Source organism: Meles meles, chromosome 21, assembly GCF_922984935.1.
Source record: "Meles meles chromosome 21, mMelMel3.1 paternal haplotype, whole genome shotgun sequence".
Lineage (NCBI taxonomy): Eukaryota > Metazoa > Chordata > Mammalia > Carnivora > Mustelidae > Meles > Meles meles.
In genome coordinates this window covers 25,721,306-25,743,141 of record NC_060086.1, presented here as the reverse complement: position 1 = coordinate 25,743,141, position 21,836 = coordinate 25,721,306, and the positions used below count along the sequence as shown (strand labels likewise).

The 21,836-nt window shown below is 50.1% G+C and overlaps 1 protein-coding gene across 1 annotated transcript; it reads left to right on the top strand.

Moving 5' to 3' along the window:
* Positions 1–56: 56 nt before the first annotated feature.
* EARS2 (glutamyl-tRNA synthetase 2, mitochondrial) lies at positions 57–21,617 on the top strand. The gene is made up of 9 exons (XM_045993883.1): positions 57–304; positions 2,878–3,033; positions 6,388–6,577; positions 9,761–10,233; positions 11,556–11,664; positions 14,357–14,510; positions 14,633–14,763; positions 19,769–19,904; positions 20,373–21,617. The coding sequence occupies exons 1-9, from the start codon at positions 166–168 to the stop codon at positions 20,454–20,456; spliced, it is 1,572 nt and encodes a 523-aa protein (XP_045849839.1). The 5' UTR covers positions 57–165; the 3' UTR covers positions 20,457–21,617.
* The last annotated feature ends 219 nt before the right edge of the window (positions 21,618–21,836 follow it).

Sequence of the window (21,836 nt, the reverse complement as noted above, 5' to 3'; positions counted from 1 at the left end):
AGAGGTCGAGTGGGGTCGCAGCCGCGCTGGGGGGCGTGGACTTGCAAGCTAGGAGAACTGCGCCTTTAAGGGGCGGGGCCGCGCCCTCTGTGGCAGAAATGGATTGGCTGGGAGAGGCCCCGGAAGTGATGCGCGGGGAAGCCCACGTGTGCGCTTCCATCCCACATGGCGGTGCTCCTGAAGAGGTTGCTGCAGTCGGCGAGGCACCCTGCGGCCTCAGGCCTGCCCATGGGACGGCGCGAGGCCAGCCTGGGCACTGATCCCGGGGCTGTGGTGCGAGTGCGGTTCGCCCCCAGTCCCACAGGTAACCTTGGCGGACGTGACGCTGCAGGTCGATGTCCACCGTCCCGTGCCCGCCCCCTGAATGTTCCTGGAAGAATCCCTTCCGGTGGAGTCCGACGGGGGTGGGGGGGTGCAGCGAGACCCCATTTTACAGAGGAGAAGCAGGTCCACGAGCAGAAATTATTCACATAGCCAGGAAGTTCTTTGTGTACCATCTCTTTAGGTCTCTCATTCGTGTATTCAGTAAACGTGTATCGAATACAGACCGTGTACTAGGTACTGTTCTAGGCGTTGTTATACAGTGGTCATCGGGCACGCACGGCTCCTGTTCTCAAGAAGCCTGCATGTAGTGGCCGCGACAAACAACGTGTGAAAGTAACTGCCTTTAGACAGTCACATGTGCCATGTGAGAAATGAAGCAGGGTAGGGAGCCAACGGTTAGGTAGGAAGCTCAGAAAGGCCTTGTTGAGGACGTAGCATTTGAGCTGAGAACCAAAAGACAAGCTAACCACCCAGAAGCCTATAGAAGGAAAGAGGAAGTTGCAGGTGCAAGGCCCTGTGGTTAGTGGCGTTGGTGCTCAGCAAGCCAGAGAGTGAGGCAGGGGGCTCATTGTTTACCCTAGGGGAGATCTCGTCAGGGCCTCCTCGCTAGTTCTCCCGCCATCTGCCCTCTCAACACGGAGCGTGCCTCTCCCATTCTGGACTTTAGAGTCTGCATATAAGGCTTCCTGTGTGACAAGATCCCAGCTACACAGAGTGACAGGATCTTTCACTGCAGGCAGTTGGGTGCAGAGTGGGCTTCTCAAACCATTGTGACAGGACTGGTTCTTAATTCCCAAATGATTATGGAACAGTATTTTTATAGAACCAATATAAATGAGTAAGAGGGAAAATATTAAAAGCATACAAAATGTGAGCCTATTTTTATTAGATTCACTAGATACAAAGTTACTCTGTCAGATTGCTATTAAGTTTCTAAACGTTTATTGTCAATTTCTGTACGCGGTTGTGAACTGGCAACAATTTGCAGAGCACTCATAGTAGTTTGGTGCCAAAGCCTGAGATTGTTGGGTCCAGATTGCTGGTTTTGCCACTTCTCAGCTGTGTGACATGGGCAAATTATATAACCTTTCTGAGCTTTACCCTCTCAAACATGGCTAGTGATGGTTTCTGCCTCATGGGTTTGCGCTAACGCAGCTGAGGCACTTTGCAAGACCCTGGTACTCCTGGAGCTTAATAAACAATATTCTCTATTATAATTATAATTCTCATTTTCCTTGCTGATTTGCATATGGAAAAGGCTGTTGACTACAGACAGATAAAAGAATTATCAAGCAACTGAGATCACTAATTGCTAAAATTAATGGAAAGCTGGGGCGCCTGGGAGGCTCAGTGGGTTAAGCCGCTGCCTTCGGCTCAGGTCATGATCTCAGGGTCCTGGGATCGAGTCCCGCATCGGGCTCTCTGCTCGGCGGGGAGCCTGCTTCTCTCTCTCTCTCTCTCTCTCTCTCTCTCTGCCTGCCTCTCTGCCTGGTTGTGATTTCTCTCTGTCAAATAAATAAATAAAATCTTTTTAAAAAAGAAAAAAGAAAGCTGTACTTCGATCAACATTTAGGTCTCCCAACAACTGTGTAAAGGAGGTTTCCATTTTTTGTTTTTAATCTCTAACAGATGAGACTGAGCTCAGACCAGTGAAGTAGAGTGCCCAAGGGATAGCAACCAATAAATGGATGCAGAATTGAAATCCACATTTATTTGATTTAAGAGATCTTTCTTTCAGTTACCAAACCCCCATGTTCCATCTTGGGGACCACTGATTTTGTGATAGCCTTGCAATAACTAGCAGAAAGTCTCACATAATCAGTGTTGAACGGGAGTTTGCCTGACTACAGAAGAGCCTTTCGTGTCCTGTGCTGCCTTCTGTTTCTGTAAATGCAGAGAAGCTCATCATGGAGACAGGGCTGTGGCCTGGACAAGAGAAGACAGGATAAGGGGAAATGGCAAAATGCTTAATGTGAATCTTTCAGTCAGGAATGATGGAAAGGTACAATCTTAGGAGTTTGAACTCAGGTGAAGAGAAATACAGTGGAATCAATTATTACTTTTGGTTAGTGTTTAAGCCCAAACTTCAGATGAAAATCAGAGTACATGCAAAGTGTAATTGTATGATATCTTCAGTTTGTAATTAATTTTTTTTTTTTTTTACCCAAGCACATTGTTGAATTTGCACACGTTAAGTGCGCATGTGATATGGTTTCCGTGGATAATCCTCTGCTTGTCCTCATTTGGGTAAAACTTGGCCTTGAAGCAAATCTCAAAATAGAACAGTGGGTGCAGCTGGGGAGAGTTGGAGTCTTTACGACATCACACGCTGTAAGACGTGTCTGCTACTTCCAGGATGAGGGGCTAAAGAAGTGGACCACTCCTGTCCTCTGTGGTCATCTGACTCGGTCCTGGCTAGAAAGATGGGACGGGGTAGCTGTTTGTTGAGCTTTGATACTCCCTGGGACATCCTGTTACAAGTGGGGCTTGCTTGGCCGAGGCATGTCAGTTCATCTTCCCTGTCTTGTCTGAGCTGTTCTCTTCTTTTCCCAGGCTTTTTGCACCTTGGTGGCCTCCGCACTGCCTTGTACAACTATATCTTTGCCAAGAAGCACCAGGGGAGTTTCATTCTTAGGCTGGAGGACACGGATCAGACACGCCTTGTGCCTGGGGCAGCGGAGAATATTGAGGACATGCTGGAGTGGGCAGGTGAGGCAGGCCGGGGAAGGACCCTCCTCCATAAGGGAAGGGGGAGCAGGGAAAGGAGCCTGTAGATCTTCTCATGGGGCCCAAGATGGAGAATGAGGACTTCCTGGAGAGATGGGTACATTTGTGCTGCCTCGGGTGGCATGTGCCTCCCTAAAACATGCTGAAGCTCCCTGAGGAAAAGCTCTGAGGCTGTTCTGAGGTTCCTGTTCTTAACTCAGGATTTCAGGTCCTGCTGGGAGCCAACAGGAAACACAGGCCAAGCATAAGAGATGGAGCCGGAGAGGCGAGGCCTGTAGTGAGCAGCAGAAAGCTCCCGCCCCCTGTTCCCGTGTGGGAATGCTGGCCCAGTTTGTTCAATCTTCTCACTTCCCAAAGGAGCCAGAAATCCAGGCTTTTATTACCTTTTTTTTTAATGAATACTTCCCATTGTTAAACTTGAGCCCAGATTTTTTTTTTTTTTTTTTTAAACCACATTGTGTGAGCCAAACAAAATATGTGCAGCCTCTGAAGTCAGTCTTAGGGACATTTAATCCAGAGGCCTCCTAGACACCAGGAGGACAAGGGGGAGTGTATGTTCCCTCGGTCAACAGTCGTCTGTCTGTCAGGGCAGGTATAACCAGTTAAGCTCTACAAGGAAAAATACCAAGACTTTTATGAGATGTGTATCTTATTCTCAGGTAAACTATTAATGAGACTTTGGGTTCTCAAAGGGCAGTCACTGATTTCCTTTGTACCTTCTGTCATAGAATGTTATAGCAGATGCTTAATCAGGATTAGTTGAATAGGGGCGTCTGGGTGGCTCAGATGGGTAGGCATCTGCCTCCAGCTCAGGTCATGATTCTGGGGCCCAGGGACTGAGACCCATGTCGGGCTCCCAGCGGGGCATCTGCTTCTCCCTCTCCCTCTGCCTCCTTCCCCTGCTTATGCTTTCTCTCTCTCTCAAATGAATAAATAACATCTTTAAAAAAAAACAAAAACCAATTACTTGAAAAAAGGAATTCATTCACGAAGATCACTTACTATAATGAGGGTCCTGTTCCAGCACGGAACAGAGACCAGTGCCCAGTAAGTAGGGGAGGACAGATGAACAGATTAATTTCTCCTGACCGTGACATTAAGTGTTGATGAGTGCTGTGGAGACAAGGGTAACAGGTTAGGGAACTGGCAGGGAAGGGTGCTGTCTCAGTCAAGATGGTCTTCTTGGGGGCGCCTGGGTGGCTCAGTGGTTTAAGCTGCTGCCTTCGGCTCAGGTCATGATCTCAGGGTCCTGGGATCGAGCCCCGCATCGGGCTCTCTGCTCGGCAGGGAGCCTGCTTCCCTCTCACTCTCTCTGCCTGCCTCTCTGCCTACTTGTGATCTCTCTCTGTCAAATAAATAAATAAAATCTTTAAAAAAAAAAATAAAAGATGGTCTTCTTGAAGGAGGTGACCTAAAAGCACAAGATTGCACAGTGAAGGGCCAGCCCTGTGGTTACCTGGGCAAAGACTGTTCAAAACAGAGGAAAGAGCAGATAGGAAGGCCTTGCTGCAGAAAAGTGTAGGGTGTGTTAGAGGAGCAGCAAAGATGCTGGTGTGGACCAAGCACAGTGAGAGGAGCAGAGGGACTGCAGATGTGAAGATGGGTTGACCAGAGCCGGACCAAGGAGCACCAGGCAGACCAGGATGAAAACTTGGATTTCAGGGTGTGCCTGCTACCTGTCAGGCACTGTACTAGACACAGACACAGTGTACACAGGTACAGTGATAAACAGGTCCCACTCTCTGAGCCCCTGGTGTGGCACAATTGCGTGAGCATGGCCTGCAGCGCCTCAGCGGAGCTCTCCATCCTACCCGCCCCAGCCTTGTGGTGAGGCAGAGAGTGGCTGATTTCTATAGCTTCCTGCTTCAGGAGTCACCCTGTGTTTTTTGGTTTTTGGTTTGTTTTGTTCTTGTTTTTTGTGAGGTTTTTAAATTATTGTTACTGTTTTGTGATTGACAGATAATTCACCTGATAGGAAATTCACCATTTCAAAGTATACGAATTAGTGGTTTTTTAGTATATTCGCTATGGTATGCCAGCCATCACCACCATCCAATTTCAGAACAATTTCCATCCTCCCAAAACAAAATCCTGTCCTATTAGCAGTGACTCCTTATCCCTGCTTCCTTTCAGCCCCTGGCAGTCGCTAATCTATTTTCTGTCCGTGCAGTTTGCCTATTGTGGACATCTCAGGTAACTGAAACCAGATAATATATACCTTTAGTGACTGGTTTTTCCTTAGCAGAGGGGGATTGGTGCTGTAGCACATGTCAGTACTTCATTCCTCTTTGTGACCAAATAATATTTATTGTATGAAAATACCACCTTCTATTCGTCAGTGGTTGGGCATTTGGATTATTTCCACTTTTTTGACTTTTTTTTTTTTAAGATTTATTTTAGAGAGAGAGCAAGGGGAGAGGCAGAGGGAGAAAGAGAATCTCAAGCAGGTACCCTGCTGAGCATGGAGCCCAACTCGGGGTTCAGTCTCATGACCCTGAGATCATGACCTGAGCTGAAATCGAGAGTCAGACGTGTCACTGAGCCACTTGGGCGCCCCACTGTTTTGAGTCCAATGAGTGGAACTGTTGTGAACGTTTACATACTAGTTTTTAACCTGAACATACATTTTCAGTTGCCCTGGTGGAACCACTCTTAAGCCCTGGGGTGTTCCAAGTGCTGAACATGTTATGGTTAGGCCACAAAGGGGCTCCCACATCTGCAGGATCCCTCCGCACAGCTTCTCAGATGCAGAACCAGGGGTCCAGCAAGGGCCTGTCGGGTTGTACCCCAACCCATGCTTCCTTCTCCTGAGGGCTGTTCCAGGCCTGGGCTGCTCTCCTGTGCCCCGGGGACCGATGGATGGAAAGGAAGCGCAGTCAGGAGCATGGCCTGCAGAGGTGCCTCCGTGACTCCCCTCTGTCTGGCCCCACGACCTTGAGCTCTTAGCCTCTCTTATCTCTCAGCTTATCTGTACCAGGAAAATCGCAATAGTAATGACCTCGAGGATTGCCGTGAGGATCACAAGCTTTCCTGTATGCCTGCAGCACATCGGACAGTGCCCAGGAGCCAGTGCTGCAAGCATCTTCATTATTAGTATTTGTTTTTTAAAGCTTTTTATTTATTTATTTGACAGAGAGAGACAGCAAGAGAGGAACACAAGCAGGGAGAGTGGGAAAGGGAAAAGCAGGCTTCTCGCTGAGCAGGGAGCCCAATGTGGGGCTCAATCTCAGGACCCTGGGATCGTGACCTGAGCTGAAGACAGATGCTTAATGACTGAGCCACCCTGGTGCCCCCGTTATTAGTATATGGTGATCATGGTCTCTTGCTGTGTCACAGGCATACCGCCTGATGAGAGTCCCCGCCGGGGAGGTCCTGCTGGGCCCTACCAGCAGTCCCAGCGTCTCGAGCTATACGCCCGGGCCACAGAAGCGCTGCTGGAGTCTGGCGCTGCTTACCCCTGCTTCTGTTCACCGCAGCGGCTGGAGCTCCTGAAGAAGGAGGCCCTAAGGAACCACCAGACGCCCCGGTGAGAGTCCCAGCCTCTTGAGGTTGCTTCCCCAAAGTTGTGTATGTCCCAGGGCTGTTGCTGCATAACAGATCGCCCCCAGACTGGTCGCTGCATGGCCTGTGGGTCAGGAGCCTGGGCTCAGCCTAGCCAGCTCCCTTGGCTCAGGGTCTTTTGCAAAGCTCCAGTCAAGGTTCTGGCCAGGTTTGCGGTTTTCTCCATGCTTGGCTTGCGGAGGATCTGCTTCTGTTTCTCTCGTGAGGCTGTTGGCAGACCTCGGGCCGCGCCGGCTGTTGCCAGGAGATGCCAGCTCCTTGCCATGCGGGCCTGTGCACAGGGCAGCTCCCGGCACAGCAGCTGGCTTCTCTTCGAGCGAGTCAGACAGAAAGCAAAAGAAAGCAAGCAAGACAGAAGCCAGAGTCTTTTGGTAACCGAATTGAGGAAGTGACATCTCATCACTTCTGCTGCATTCTGTTCTAAGAAGGCAGCCATAGGTCCAGCCTGCACTCCGGGGAAGAGGGGATGCCGCGGGGGCAGAAACCCTGGAGATGGGGCTCACAGGGACTGTGGCAGAGCCGCCTGCCGCATTAGCTCTCAGGCAATACTAACGTGTCATTGCAATTATTGGTTGTTCTGAGGAAGTAAAATGTTTTCAGGTCCAGAGAGATACATATGCAGAGATCTTTCTGAACCCTGACTCTGGCCACTCAGTTGCCCTTGCCGTAGACAAATGGCCGTTAGAAGTTTCTTAAGTCTCCTCCAGAGACGCTCCATGTAGACCCTGAGGAATGTGTATTGTTTTTCTTCTCCCCCGTTCCAATGCAGTGCACAGTATGCGGACTGGCCAACTTACCGTTCCCACTTACCATCTCGAGGAGACCCAGTCTGTATTGACCCATAGACTTTTTCTTAGGCTTGGGCAATATTCCGCTGTACAGAGGTACCAGCCCTTAACCAGTTTCTTACTAGTGAATCTTTCTGCCATTTCTAATCTGTAGTCCTAACAGAAGAGCTGGGGTGGATCACGGGGACATACATCGTTGTGGGCACACGCGGAGCATTTGTTGGAGACCTTCCCAAATGCGGAACTCCAGGGCCAGTTTGGAGCTTCGATAGAGCCCTGTGGCCCTTGACCACCTTGCTTCCTATCAGCAGTGGCAGCAGGACACCTGAGTTCTAGTCATTTATTTATTTATTTATTGTGTTGGTTTTAAATAATTTTATTTTTATTTATATTTTTATTATTTTTGTTTTCGAGAGAGAGTGCATGGGCATGTGCATGCAGGGAGTGTGGGTGGAGGGGCAGGGGCAGAGAGAGAGAGAGAGAGAGAGAGAGAAACCCAAGCAGACTGCACGCTGATCATGGAGCCCGATATGGGGCTTTATCTTGTGCCCCTGAGACCAAGACCTGAGCTAAAATCGAGAGTCAGATGCTTGACTGCCCAAGCCACCCAGGTGCCCCTATTTTTAAAGAATTTTAAAAACTTTTTTTAAGTTTATTTAAAGAATTTCTATACCCAGCATAGGGCTTAAACTCACGACCTCCAGATCAGGAGACATAGATTCTCCTGACTGAGCCAAGTCTCCACACACAGTGTGGGGCACGAAGTCATGACCTTGACATCAGGAGTCGCACGCTCTACCCATTGAGCCAGCCAGGTACAACTCTGAGTTCTAGTTTAAATGAACCATTTGGACAAGGGCTGGGTGTCTGTATAAGGTCATGACATTCATTGCAGCATTGCTCTTTTTTTTTTTTTTAAGATTTTATTTATTTATTTGACAGACAGAGATCATAAGTAGGCAGAGAAGCAGGCAGAGAGGAGAGGGAGAGGGAAGCAGGCTCCCTACTGAGCAAAGAGCCCGATGTGGGGCTTAATCCCAGGACCCTGGGATCATGACCTTAGCCGAAGGCAGAGGCTTTAACCCACTGAGCCACCCACGTGCCCCTCATTGCAGCATTGCTCTTTTATTATAAAAAGTCTGCTTGTCTGTTGGCAGAAGTTTCTCTTTTAAAATCATGGTCAAGTTCTTTCGTGGAATTCATGCAGCCATTTACTGATTGAACACTTAGCTCTGTGTTAAGGAGGATGTTTTCAAGCTTTACGTTTTCTATCAGGATGCTTTGGGGAGTAAGTAATGGAATGCCCTGTGGAAAAGGGACAAACCAAGGTCACCGGGCTGGCTTGGTTGGTGGAGCACTCGACTCTTGATCTCAGGGTCATGAGTTTAAGCCCTATCCCGGGGGTAGAGCTTCCTTAAAAAAATAAAGAAAAAAAAAGGGACAAGCCAGAGTTTCTCGTACTTTAATGTGCAGACAGCTCACCTGGGGATCTAGTCAACATGCAGACTCAGATCCACTGGTCTGGGGTGGGGCCCGGGATGCTGCATTTCGGACAGGCTCCGTGGTGGGGCCGCTTCTGGGGGTCCACAGACCATACTTGGAGTAGCCAGGGCATAACCGACAGACATTTACCACTTACTTTGCAGAAATCTGGAGGTGAGGCAACAGCTCTTTCTGCTCTTGGGTCCTATCCCTATGCTTTAATAAGACCACCTTTTTGCACCCCCCCAAAAAAAATGTCTGGAGGTGAGAGACTCAAGGATAAAACCAACAGCTTCAAGACATCAGGGCTGTATTTTGGCTCCTCCCCGCCTCCTCTGCCCCACCCCCTATCTGTTGTACGGGGCTGCAGTGGCCCCAAGCGTCTCTCCTCATAGGCAACAGCTAAAGAGCACAGAAGCGGAAGGCAGGGAATAAAAAAGGGGATTTTCCTCTTGTGGCTTTCACTCTTAGCTGGAGAGAAAATCTTTCTGAGGACCCTAACCTCCCCTGCCCCCAAGCAGACTTTTACCTGAGTCTCAGTGAGTAGAGTGGTCTTGCCTGGCCCAGCGGCTGGCACGGGGGAAAGAGATTGCACGTTCGGCTACACTGGTAATGATTCCACCCCTGGGACTCGGCATTTCACCATTTCCTCGCTAATGAATAAGAAGAGGGACAGGTTGGCAGGTAGGCGTAAGTGTCTGCCATGATGTTATCTCATCGGTTTTCCGACATAGCCCTCTTCTTATGCCTGTTCAAGACTGGAACAAAGGCTAGAGAAGTAAACGACTTGCCAAGCTTATCTAACTCTCAGAGATGCAGACAGAACTCACCTGTGTCTTTGGTACCCCTGGCTACTGTGCTGCTCTGCTTCCTGACAGGTATGACAACAGGTGCCGGAACCTGAGCCAGGGCCAGGTGGCCCAGAAGCTAGCCCAAGGCCCCAAACCTGCGATCCGCTTCCGCCTGGAGGGGGAAGCGCCAGCCTTCCAGGACCTGGTGTACGGCTGGAATCGGCATGAGGTGGCACATGTGGAGGGGGACCCAGTCATCCTGAAAAGCGATGGCTTCCCCACGTATCATCTGGCCTGCGTGGTGGACGACCACCACATGGGCATCAGCCACGTGCTGCGTGGGTCCGAGTGGCTGGTCTCCACCTCCAAGCATCTGCTTCTCTACCAGGCCCTGGGCTGGCAGCCTCCTCGCTTTGCCCACCTGCCCCTGCTGCTCAACAGGGATGGCAGCAAGCTGTCCAAGAGGCAGGGGGACATTTTCCTGGAGCATTTTGCGGCTGCCGACTTCCTGCCAGATGCCTTGCTTGATATCATCACCAACTGTGGCTCGGGGTTTGCAGGTACCCACCCCTGGGAGGTCCCAGCAGCAAGGAGCGGGGGCTTTGGTTCAGGGCCGCTTGGTTTTCAGCCCCAGCTGTGCCACCTGCAGCCTGCCCAAGTTCATTCTTGTGTTTATTGAGCCAGAAATTGTGTTAAGTGCTGGGGCTGCAATAGTGAGCAAGATAGATGTAACCCCTGCCCTTAAGGAGCTATGGTCTTTGAGCCTCGCCTTCTTCATCTGTAAAATGGGGATAAGTGACTCCCTCATCGGGTTAGGATGCACTGAGTTCATAAGTATGAGGCAGCCAGCCAAGTATCTGCCACGCAGTAAGCACGAAATTTACAGATCTTTTTTTTCCTTTTTTTTTTTTTTAAAGATTTATTTATTTATTAGAGAGAGAGCATGAGCGGGGAGGAGGGGGAGAGGAAGAGGGAGAAGTAGACTCCCCGCTGAGCAGGGAGCCCAAGGTGGGGCTCAATCCCAGGACCCTGGGATCATGACCTGAGCCAAAGGCAGCCGCTCAACCAACTGAGCCACCCAGGCCCCCGAAAATTACAGATCTTATGATGATGACAATTATATTACTACCACTGTGGCAAGTACAAGTTCCAACAGTATTATGAAGGTTACTATGACCCTAGTTTATTCCAGCTGAGCCTTTATTTGGCCCAGGACTTAGAACCCAAAGGTTAAAGAAGCAGCAGATTAGAATGACCTCTTTGTGGAGGGGATTTCTGAAGATGTGGCAGTGGTAGTCTGCTTACTGTTCATTCTGCTGTTACCTGGTTGCTCCTTGAAATATCCTTGGGAGGTATTTATTATCCCTGCTATTTCTAAGAGGTTTGAGTGGCTCAGAGAGGTTTACCAAAGTCACACAGCCTGTAAGAGATATGGCAGGGGGCCCCTTGAGGCCCAGGCCTGACCACGCTGCCCATCAACTGTATGGGGCGGGGCTGCTGCTCCAGAGGAGGGGCTCCCAGCCAAGTAGTTCTCAACCCTGCCTGTGCTTGGGAGTCTCCCGGGAGGCCTGTAAAGCACACTGATCCTCAGACTGCATCCCAGACCAGTGGCATCACAGTCTCCAGGCACTGCTGTTCCTGCGGCTTGCATCTTTGGGGGCAGTGAGGGTCATTTAGCCTGGTTGTTTTCAAACTTGTTTCTTTCTGAGTGACAGAATCCTTTCTGCACATGAGAGCTCATTCCGGCCCTTGATCTAGAAAAGAGCTAGAAGTTAAATCCCTTCGGTTGGAATGCAGCGGGGAGCCCAGAAGGTGCTCTCCCAGCCTGCCTTGTGACTGAAAGGAGAGGCAGGGGGCTGAGGCTGGGCATGTCTGCTTGCAGAGAACCAGATGGGCAGGACCTTGCCAGAGTTGATAACACAGTTTGACCTGACCCGAGTCACCTGCCACTCAGCCTTGTTGGACCTGGAGAAGCTTCCAGAATTCAACAGGTGAGTGGGGAACCTGTGGTGGGGGGTGGCTGGTAGAAAAGGGCTTTCTCGATGATGATGGCTCCCTGGGGCAGAGGGTCTAGCAGGCTTTGGAGTCACATGGACCTGATTTGACTGTGGGCTCAGGTATCTAACATTCTGTGACCTGACACAAAGTATGTAAGTCACCTAACTTCTCTTTCCTCTTCTCGAACATTGGGCCCACCTTGTGCAATTGTCTTAAGAGTTCAGTTAAATTGGGGCGCTTGGGTGGCACAGTGGGTTAAAGCCTCTGCCTTCGGCTCAGGTCATGATCTCAGGGTCCTGGGATCGAGCCCTGCATCAGGCTCTCCGCTCGGCGGGGAGCCTGCTTCCTCCTCACTCTCTGCCTGCCTCTCTGCCTGCTTGTGATCTCTCTCTCTGTCAAATAAATAAATAATATCTTTAAAAAAAAAAAAAAAGAGTTCAGTTAAATTAAATGTTGCGTCAAAGTTTTTGCACAGTCTCTGGCACATAGAAAGTGTTCAGTAAATGGTAGGTGCTGCTTTTGTCATTACTATTGTCCTCCCAGGCCTGGATTCTGTTAACCACGGCCTGGAGAAGGGGGATCTTCATCTCGGAATCGTCCCCCACCTCCCACAGCTAGCAGTGAATGAGCACTGTCTCACGGCACCTGTTCTACATTTCATGTAGTTCTTCACTCAAACTTCTAAACCTAGTTACGGTTCAGATCACTGTTGACATATCCGTCTAAGGGCCTCAGTGGTAAAGCCAGTGGACAGAGGTGTACTTAAGGGACAAGGGACTCGGTGCCCTCTCCTGAGCACTGGTTTGGGGACAGGCTTCTCAGTGCTTTACTTGCGTGAGCCCAGAGAATTCACATTGACTGCAGGTGTTTTAAGGATGTTACTTCATTTATTTCTGCCATTGGACTTCTAAGGTCGGTTGCCTGACTCAGCTCTATTTTGCACATGCGGAAACTGAGACCTAGGGCAGTCCCATGACTAGCCCAAGTTCACACAGTAAATAGCAGGCATCTCTCAAATGGGGCATTCAGGAGCGAATGTAACTTGTACGCTACCTGATTATAGGGGAAGCAGTATCTCGGGGAAATGGAGACAGGATGGGGGAGATACCTGGGGACCCATTCTAGTCCCCCTGGAGCATGAGGGCAGCCAGAGGAAGGTGGCTTTGCTCAGTATGAATCAGGGAGGAGATGCAGTGTTGGAACCGATGCCCATGGGTCTAATGCAGGTAAAGCTGTCACGTTTAGATGTTTCTAGCATCGAGCCACTGCTGTGATTATGTCAGTGCTAGTAGTAAAGGCAATAATAGCTGTCACAGCAGTCCTAGAGGTGCGGTGGGAGTAGTAACAGTAAAGACCATCTGTTTCGCACTTCTGCTTCCCAGGCCCTGGACCGGATGCGTGTTATCTTGAGCTTGGCCACTAGGGTCCCTTGTTTGCTTTCTTTCTACTGTCTCATCTTGCTGCTTGCTTGTCTTAGGAACAGTTTCAGCATGTGGTATTAATTCCTTTTTAAGAAAATCGTTATGTTTTCCAGAGAGTTGTGTGCTCTAGATAGCTTCCCAGAGGGTCTCCTCCTTCCACCACTGACATGCGGGAGCCTCTGTTCCGACTCCCTGCCCGCCTCCAGTGGCCTTGCGCTCTGTGCTTTACAGATGTTCCCTCATTTAATCTGCACAGTGCCCTGTGATGGAGGCCCCCCACCCCCCATCATCCCCATGTGATTGGCGAGCATCCTGAGGCTCTGAGCGTGCGTGTAACTTGCTGCAGACATCTCACAGGGCTGGTCTGATCCATAGGCCTGTCTGGTTCCAGAGCCCAGGAGATATCCACCGCTGCTGCCGGCCTTCCACTCCAGGGACCAGGGCGAAGTGCCTGCAGATTGGTCCTCGGCCCTGTACCTCTCCTCAGGTCCCTCTGACATTGCTGGGGGCAGGGTGAGGGCAGCTTAGGGAGGAGACTGAGGACTCACAGTGCCTGCTTGGAGGCTTTGCTGCTTCCAGAGAGGGAACAAGGCAGGAGAATTCTGGAAAGGAGAACATTCGAACTGATAAGAAAACCTGAACTTTTTAACTCTGAGCCCTGGATTGAAGCAGATCTGTCCTCCAAACTGTTCCCTGGCTTTGAATCCTCCAAATCTGTATTCTTGACCTCTGCCTTTTTGTGCCAGAGCCCCCTGCTTAAAGCTGTGCCAGGAGGCAATACCGGCAGAGTCTGTCTTGTAAACTCAGGTGTCTGTAGAGGCCAGGCCGGCAGCACAGGGAAGGGTGGCCGCCAGGAGAGGCCCTGGGGAGCAGAGGGCTGGGCAGACTGGAGTGTTCTGTGCCTGTGAGCTGGGCCTCCTCCACTCCACGCTGGCACTGAAGCGTGAGGAAGGCAGGCCCTTTGCAGCCAGATCTTCAGATTTCCCGAGAGAGGCCAGAGATCTCTATTTTTATGGTATCTCTTCCTAGTTTAAAATGTTAGCTCCTATTTTAGAAACAATGAAAACAGGATATCGCTCTAGGTTGCTTGGGACTCTCAGGCTGCTGCAGACCTTCAGATCCCTTTCCTGTATATTGTTTCCAGGGTGTGGGAGGGGCAGCTCACATAATGTGCCATCCTTCCACCCCCACCAGCTCCCCTGGGGGGAGAAGGTTTAGGGCTGATGATGCCAGAGTCAGGACAGTCTCTTGGCCTCTCTTACAGGCTGCACCTCTGTCGGCTGGTGAGCAGCGAGACCCAGAGGCACCAGCTGGTGGGGAAGCTGCAGGCCCTGGTGGAGGAGACGTTCGGGAACCAGATTCAGGACAGGGAGGTCCTGGCCCCAGCCTACATGGAGAGGATCATCCTGCTGAGAAAGGTGTGGCGTTGGGGAGTCCCAGGAGATTGAGGGAGTGGCTCGTGCCCCTGTCACTGCCTGTCCTGGTGCGTTGGAGCCCTGTCCACAGCACTCCCAGTGACTGCCTCTTACCCCCGACCCAGGGTCACATTTGCCGCCTGCAGGATCTGGTCTCGCCAGCACACTCCTACCTGTGGACTCGCCCTGCAGTGGGCCGAGCACAGCTCGGCCCCCTCTCGGAGAAGGTGGATGTGATTGCCAAGCGTGTGCTGGGGTGAGTTCCTACAGGCCAAGCCCAAGGCTCCGCACCCGGCCTCTCCCTCCCAGAACCCTCCTTCTTCCAGGGCTGATTGTGAGGTCCCCGCACCAGCCCCCATGGCTGGCAAGAGGGTCTGGACAGAGCTGACTGGCTCTGTTTGGACGGGAGGCTTCCCCAGAGGACCCCAGACCCTCCCCAGAAGGGGCGGCATGTTTGGACTTTGGGGTTGGGTCCCTGTGGCTTCCCTCCCAGTACTACCACTTACCCGGTTATTCTCCTGCCCACATGGCGTCGCTGTGGCCAACTTACCACACCTCTTTGAGCTTCCATTTCCTCATCTCCAAGGTAGAGATGACACTATAGTCCTTACCACGACAGAAACAGAAGTACAACCAAAGCTGACTTAAGCCCAGCCTCATGCAGGAGCCAAAAATGTGTCAAGACCTGCTTTTTCTCTCTGTCCCTTTGACCTGCTCCGCACTTCTCCATGCTGGCTCCTTCCTCTGTACGGAGTCCGTCCTGGGTGGGTGGAGGGCGAGACTCTCTATCAGATAATAGAAGGGACAGTGCTTACCCATGTAGAAGTGACCATCCAAGGCTGAAGAGCTTTTCCCATGTCTCAAGGGTCTTGCTGTCCCTAGATTTCGCTCTAGTCTATGTGGGTCATGGTGGCTCACAGATCATCCAGAATTCAGCCAGAAGAAGGAAAAAGGGAAGGATACGACACTCCTTCCCTTTCCAGACCTGACTTAAGGGTTACATATTCATTTCCACCCGTATCCCACTGACTAGAATACCTGTCTTGGCGGCCATAGCAAGCCACAGGGGAGTTTGGAAAATGTTGATTTTTTTTTAACTTGGCAGCCATGAGGCTGGCAAAAAATTTTTTCTTTGCCTATGAAAAGGAGAAAGGCTAGAAGGGAGCATTAGTAGCCTCTTGTATCTGCGCCAACACGACAGAGCTTCAGCTGTGTCTTGCGATGAGCTCCGATGGAACCTGGTTAGCCTCCTTTTCCTGTCTCCGAACCAGTCATCAAAGCCTGGAGAGCGTAACGTGCCAATCAGTGCAGGTTAGCTTATCATTCTCCTGGGTTCTAAATGGGCCCCCAGCCAGGGCACATGGGCTGAGAATGGGAGCCAGGTGATTCCCCAAGAAGATTTGGGCTATCAGGAGGAAGGCAGATGGATGGTGGGCAGCAAAACCCACAGTGTCCTCTTTACTTATCTCCTCCCGCCTTAATTGCAGAGATTAAAGTAGGTAATAAGTGTTTGCTTGTGCACATGCCCTCAGTGGGCTGTTTTATACATTCTTTACATTAGGTACATAGACAGGTTCATGTGAGGGCCGTGTGTGTGTGTGTGTGTGTGTGTGTGTGTGCACTTAAATTCACAGCAACCTAATGAAGTAGCAGGTTAAAATGTTATCTCCATTTTATAGTTGAGAAAATCAAGATGCAGAGAGACTTAGTAACTTGTCTAAAATAATAGTAAGTTGGAGGAGCAGGGGTTCAAACCCAAACCTTGTAGGCTGAGCCTACAAGGCCTTATGTTACTCTGCAAAGTGCTTGGAAAGTGCCTGATTCCCGGAAACCTCAAAATATTGTCATAATACACATTTAGAAGTGATAAGAAAATAAGCATGCAGCCAAAAATACAGTAATATACAAATGGTACAAGAAGGTCTATAGCAAAAAATGTGTTGTCTGTCCGCCTCTAGCACCCAACAGAAATGCACCACCCTTAGCAGTTTCCTTTGCATAATGTCAGAGTATTCAACCATATGGGTATATGACTCCATTCTTAGAAGTTCTTAAATTTTAGATCTAATATTTTGATTAGGAACACATTCAAATCTTTAAAACCTGAGTCTAAAGCCTAGAAAGTATAAAAAAAGGTAAATAATTGGGAAACGCATTTTTATCCTTGTCCCCCATCCACCTAGTTCCAGAACCCTCTGTACATACATACTACTATTCCTAGTTAAATCTAAAGGATCCTTCTTTTTTTTTTTTTTTAAGAGTTTATTTATTTATTTGACAGATAGCACAAGTAAGCAGAGCGACAGGCAGAGGGAGAGAGAGAGAAGCACGCTCTCTGCTAAGCAGGGAGCCTGATGCGGGGCTCGATCCCAGGACCCTAGAATCCTGACCTGAGCCAAACCAACTGAGCCACCCAGGTGCCCCAAGGATCCTTCTTTTTTACACAAAAATATGGTAACACTTTCCTGTGTTTCTGGTTTGTTGTCTGTTTCACTTAAGATACTTGTGAATCAGAGGCACCTGGGTGGCTCAGTGGGTTAAAGCCTCTGCCTTCGGCTCAGGTCATGATCCCAGGGTCCTGGGATCGAGCCCCACATCGAGCCCCACATCGGGCTCTCTGCTCAGCAGGGAGCCTGCTTCCCCTCCTCTCTCTCTGCCTGCCTCTCTGCCTACTTGTGATCTCTGTCTGTCCAAAAAAAAAAAAAAAAGATACTTGTGGATCTGCTCAGTGCTTAGCATTCTGATTGTTTTCCGCAGCTACACCAATCCCATTATGAAACCACACTACCATGATTTATTTAACTCGTTTCCTGCTGATAGACATTTGGACTGCTTCCAGATTTTGCTGTTACAAACAATGCTGCAGTGAATAGCCACGTATAAACATCATTAAGCAGGTTTGCAAGTGTATCTCCAGGATTAATTCCCAAGAGCCATTATTATTAATTCTCCTTTAATTTAGGGCATTCCACTATAGGGGCTCTAAGTTCTAATTCACCAGGACCATTGACTTAACTCCCCATCCCTGTCACAGGGTTAGGTTTCAGAGACAGTCTGAGGCTCCCACTCAAGGCAGGAAAACCAATACCCAAGCATTCCAGAGCTGCCAGATTTCTCGATGTCCCTTCTGTACCCACGCCAAGCTCTGGGCCAGCTCTCACGTGTCCTGAGCTGCCATTGTTGGCCACCTGGGGCCTGTCACTCTTTCACCAGCTCCTTGGCAGCCTGCTTCCCCACAGTGACGTGGAGGAGAATACCTGTTCTTTCCCACGTTATGTTTTATGTTTTCCGTATTTTGTCTCCTGGATTTTGGAAGGAACAGTCATCACATGGCCCAGTTAATAATGCAGTAAGAATGGTTACTTTTGTGTCCTGTTGGAACTCAGTTGCTCAAATATTAGAGTTAGGGATGGAATCTGTCAGTATGCAGCGGCGGTCTCTTCACGTTCCTGCTGAACGCAGCTCCCCGGGGCCAGCAGCCCTCTGCACGAAGCTCGGCCCTGGAAGGGGGCTCCCTGGACCCCGATGCGCGCAGGCGGCATCACAGTTGGCCTCAGATCGTCCGTGCCGGCAAAGCTCTCCGGCCACAGCTCCTGTGCAGCATTTCCAGTTTGGAGTCCCCATAGTAGCCAGAGGAAACTGGGCCGGCGCCGGCGAACAGATCCACCCCACCCTGCTCCTGTCCTTTGCTCCAGCTCAGCGTTGTTATTGGTATTCTTTTTTGGCAAGTCTAGTTCTGAGTGCCCGGGGAATCTCTTGAAACTCGAGCTCACGTGTGAGAGAGGATCTCAGCCGGCCTGCCAGGAAGGAGGAGCGCCGTGGCTGGCCTTTTGCATTTTGGGTCTTAAGTGCCTCAACCTGTGTGCAAAGAATGGTTGTAGTAAGAAGGGGGCACCAGGCCGGCTAACACTGAGACCTGTGCTCTGGTGGCCCCTGCCAGCGGACACCATGACCTTCTCCCACTTTGGGAACTGTTTCACGCCAGCCCACTTCATCACGTTCAAGTGCAGCAGCCTGCCGAGCACAAGGCCTTCTGGAAGGGCATGCAGGCTGGGGTCACCTACCTCTTCGTGTAGCTGTGTGAGATGCTGTTCCAGGCCACTGGGAAGGTGGCATCTGTGACTTCACTGGGGCGTTCATACAGGCCGGTATGGATGTGCAGATCTGATAGGCCTAAGTCTTACTGTGTCCCACAATGGAGGCAAGGGGAATGCAGGAGCATGGTTGCTGCCCTAAAAATTAAAAAGGAAGGAAGGAAGGGAGAAAGTGTTTGTAAGCAAGTTGGTGGCAGTGGTGTTAGGGAAGCTGGGGTCTCCTGCTGTCTTTCTTCCTGCCCTTCTGTGTGACTCACCCCTCCCCCTCATCCCAAGGAGTCTTCCCTTCACAGCTTTTCAGGTAATTTCCCAGAGAGCTTCCTCCTTCCATCCTATATCTAACCTGTTCCTAAGTTCGTTTTTTTTTTCTTTTTTTGAAGATTCTCTTGCAATGTCCCTCAGCTCTTGGATAGAAAAATGTCAGCTACTTAATCTTTTAATGAAATACAAGATTGAATATTGCGGAGTGCTTATTGTCTATTCAGGCAGTGAATGTACTTAGTTCCTGACAAGTTTTAACTTAGCCCCACCAGTGCCCCGTGAGGTGCAGCCACTTTACAGATGAGAAAACAGGCATAGAGATCACTTAACATTGAGGTAGAAATTAGTAAATTTCTTATTATGGAGTTCTCCTATATTGTGCTTGGTTTATCTGTGAATGTGGTCCCTTGGTTGTTTGTCTTCCTCAGCTTGGATGGGGATGAGGATAGTAGATCTTCCTTCCCTCCCTTCGCCCCCAAGCAGGCTTGAATACTGGCCTGAACAGTCCCAGCTGACTATTAATCTTCTGAAATTCTCCCTCTCACGTGCTTGCCACTGGCCCATGCAGGCCCCCATAGACTGGCTCTTTTCTAGTCTTTTGTTGGCTTTTTTTTTTTTAAGTTTACATATTTATTTATTTGCTTATTTACTTATTTATTACAATTATTATTTTTAAGTAGGCTCCATGCCCAGGGTAGAGCCCAATGTGGGGCTTGAACTCACACCCCCAAGATCAAGACCGGAGTTGAGATCAGGAGTCAGACGTTTAATCAACTGAGCCACCTAAGCACCCCTATTTATTTTTTTAGTAATCTCTGCACCCAACATGGGGCTTGAACTCACAACCCTAAGATCAAGAGTTGCATGCTCTTCCAACTGAGCCAGCCAGGCGCCCCTCTCTTCTAGGCTTTTAGAAGGACCCGATACAAGCTTTACTCAGGACACGCTGAATAGCAAACTGAAGAAGATATCCGAAGGCCTGGAAGGGACCAAACACAGTACTGTGATGCGGGTCCTCCGAGTGGCCCTCAGCGGACAGCTGGTAAGTGGGCAGATAGGCTGGACGGTTCCTTGAAGCCTCTCATTCATCCGTTCAGCTGCACTGGCCGGCAGTGAGCTCTGATTCAGGGGTACAAAGACAAATGATGCAGGGTCGTTCCCTTCAGTCATTCAGCAGATAGTATTTCTGGAGTGCCTGCTGTGCGCAAGCACCATGTCGGGTACAGTGGGCACAGCAGTGAATGAAACACACCCACTCCCAGCCTGCCTGGAGCTGGCCATTGACAGCCGGGGGGAGGGGGCCGTGGGGGCAGAGGGTGGAGGGGCACAAGAGCACAGGGTCCTGGGAGTCAGCCTCAGCCGCAGAAAGTAAAGACAGTAGAAGGCTAACTGTGCCCCTTGGGGTGCAGGCAGCAGCACTGGGGTTCCCTGGGGCAGAGCACTTGCAGACAAAGGCTGGGCATTCTCTCATTCAGCAGCTTAAGGCAATGCTTTCTCTTTTCATTCTTAGCAAGGACCCCCCGTAGCTGAGATGATGGTGTCCTTGGGAGTGAGGGAAGTGCGAGAGCGAATACAGAAGGTGCTTTCAAGCTAGAGAGAAGATGTGCAGGAGAGTGGAGACGGCCCTAAGAACCTGGGCGGACCTGGAAGCCGCGTTCAGAGGGAAGCTCGTGGAAGGAACCCCGAGTGGAAACAGTCTCTGAGTGCACACGCTGCATTTATGGCTTCTTCTCTTCTCACGTCTGGTTTGGACAGCACGTTACGTGGTGCAGGTTGGGGGCTGGTTCACACTTGGCTCAGGCTGCCAGACAAGTGGCTTAAACAACAGAAAATGGTTTTCTCACAGTTCTGGAGTCTGGAAGTCCAAGCTCAAGGTGTCAGCAGGTGGGGCTTCCCAGAAGTCTCTCTCCTTGGCTTGCCCATGGCCACCTCTCTGTGTCCTCACGGGGTCTCTCTGGGTGTTCACATCTCCTCTTAAAGGGACATGGGCAAGGTTGGAGTGAGGCCCATCCTGATGACCTAGCTGTAACTTAACCACAACTTTAGGGGTCCTGTCTCTACATCCAGTCATGTTCTGAGGTCCTGGGGGTTAGGGCATCAGCATGTGAGTATTGAAGGGATGCAGGTCGGCCCTTAACAGTGTGGCAGCTTCCTGGACATTGGGTCTCGGTTCTCGGGGCCTGTTGGGATGTGGAGCAGGGAAGGGTGGCTGGTGCATGCAGGGCTGAACTGGATGGCAGACCCTCTGGGGTGTGGAAGAGGAGAAGTGACCATCTGCCAAGGGCGAGCACTGTGTTTTATACTGCTCTTTGTCCTGGCACATGGGGCATCCTATCTCTTCTTCTCTAAAGGTTATCTCTTTCTCATCTCCAGTTCTCTAGGACTTGTCGTTGGGCTGGAGACCTTCACCCTGCCTCTTTCACACCTTTTTCTTCATGTCCACCTCTTCCTTCTGCCCATTTTTGTAAGTCTTTGTCTACAGGTTTCTGAAATAAGATGTTCTTTTTATTTATTTATTTAATTTCTATGCCCCAGATGAGGCTCAAATTTACAACCCCAAGATCAAGAATCACATGCTCTTCCAACTGAGCCAGCCAGGCACCCCTGAAGTAGATGTTCATACTGGGGTAAATAGAAATGGAAGGAAGATGATGGCTGTGTATAAAGACCGTACTGGAAAAAGAATAAATAAAATAACATTTTTTAAAAAGATTTTGTTTATTTTACAGACAGAGGTCACAAGTAGGCAGAGAGAGAGGAGGAAGCAGGCTCCCTGCTGAGCAGAGAGCCCGATGTGGGGCTCGATCCCAGGACCCTGGGATCATGACCTGAGCCGAAGGCAGAGGTTTTAACCCACTGAGTCACCCAGGTGCCCCAAATAGCAAATTTTTTAAAAAAGACCCTACTGGGGCTTCTGTAGATTTTCCCCATGTGGCAGCCAGCCTCCAAGTGAGAAACATGGTAGTCCATCCCC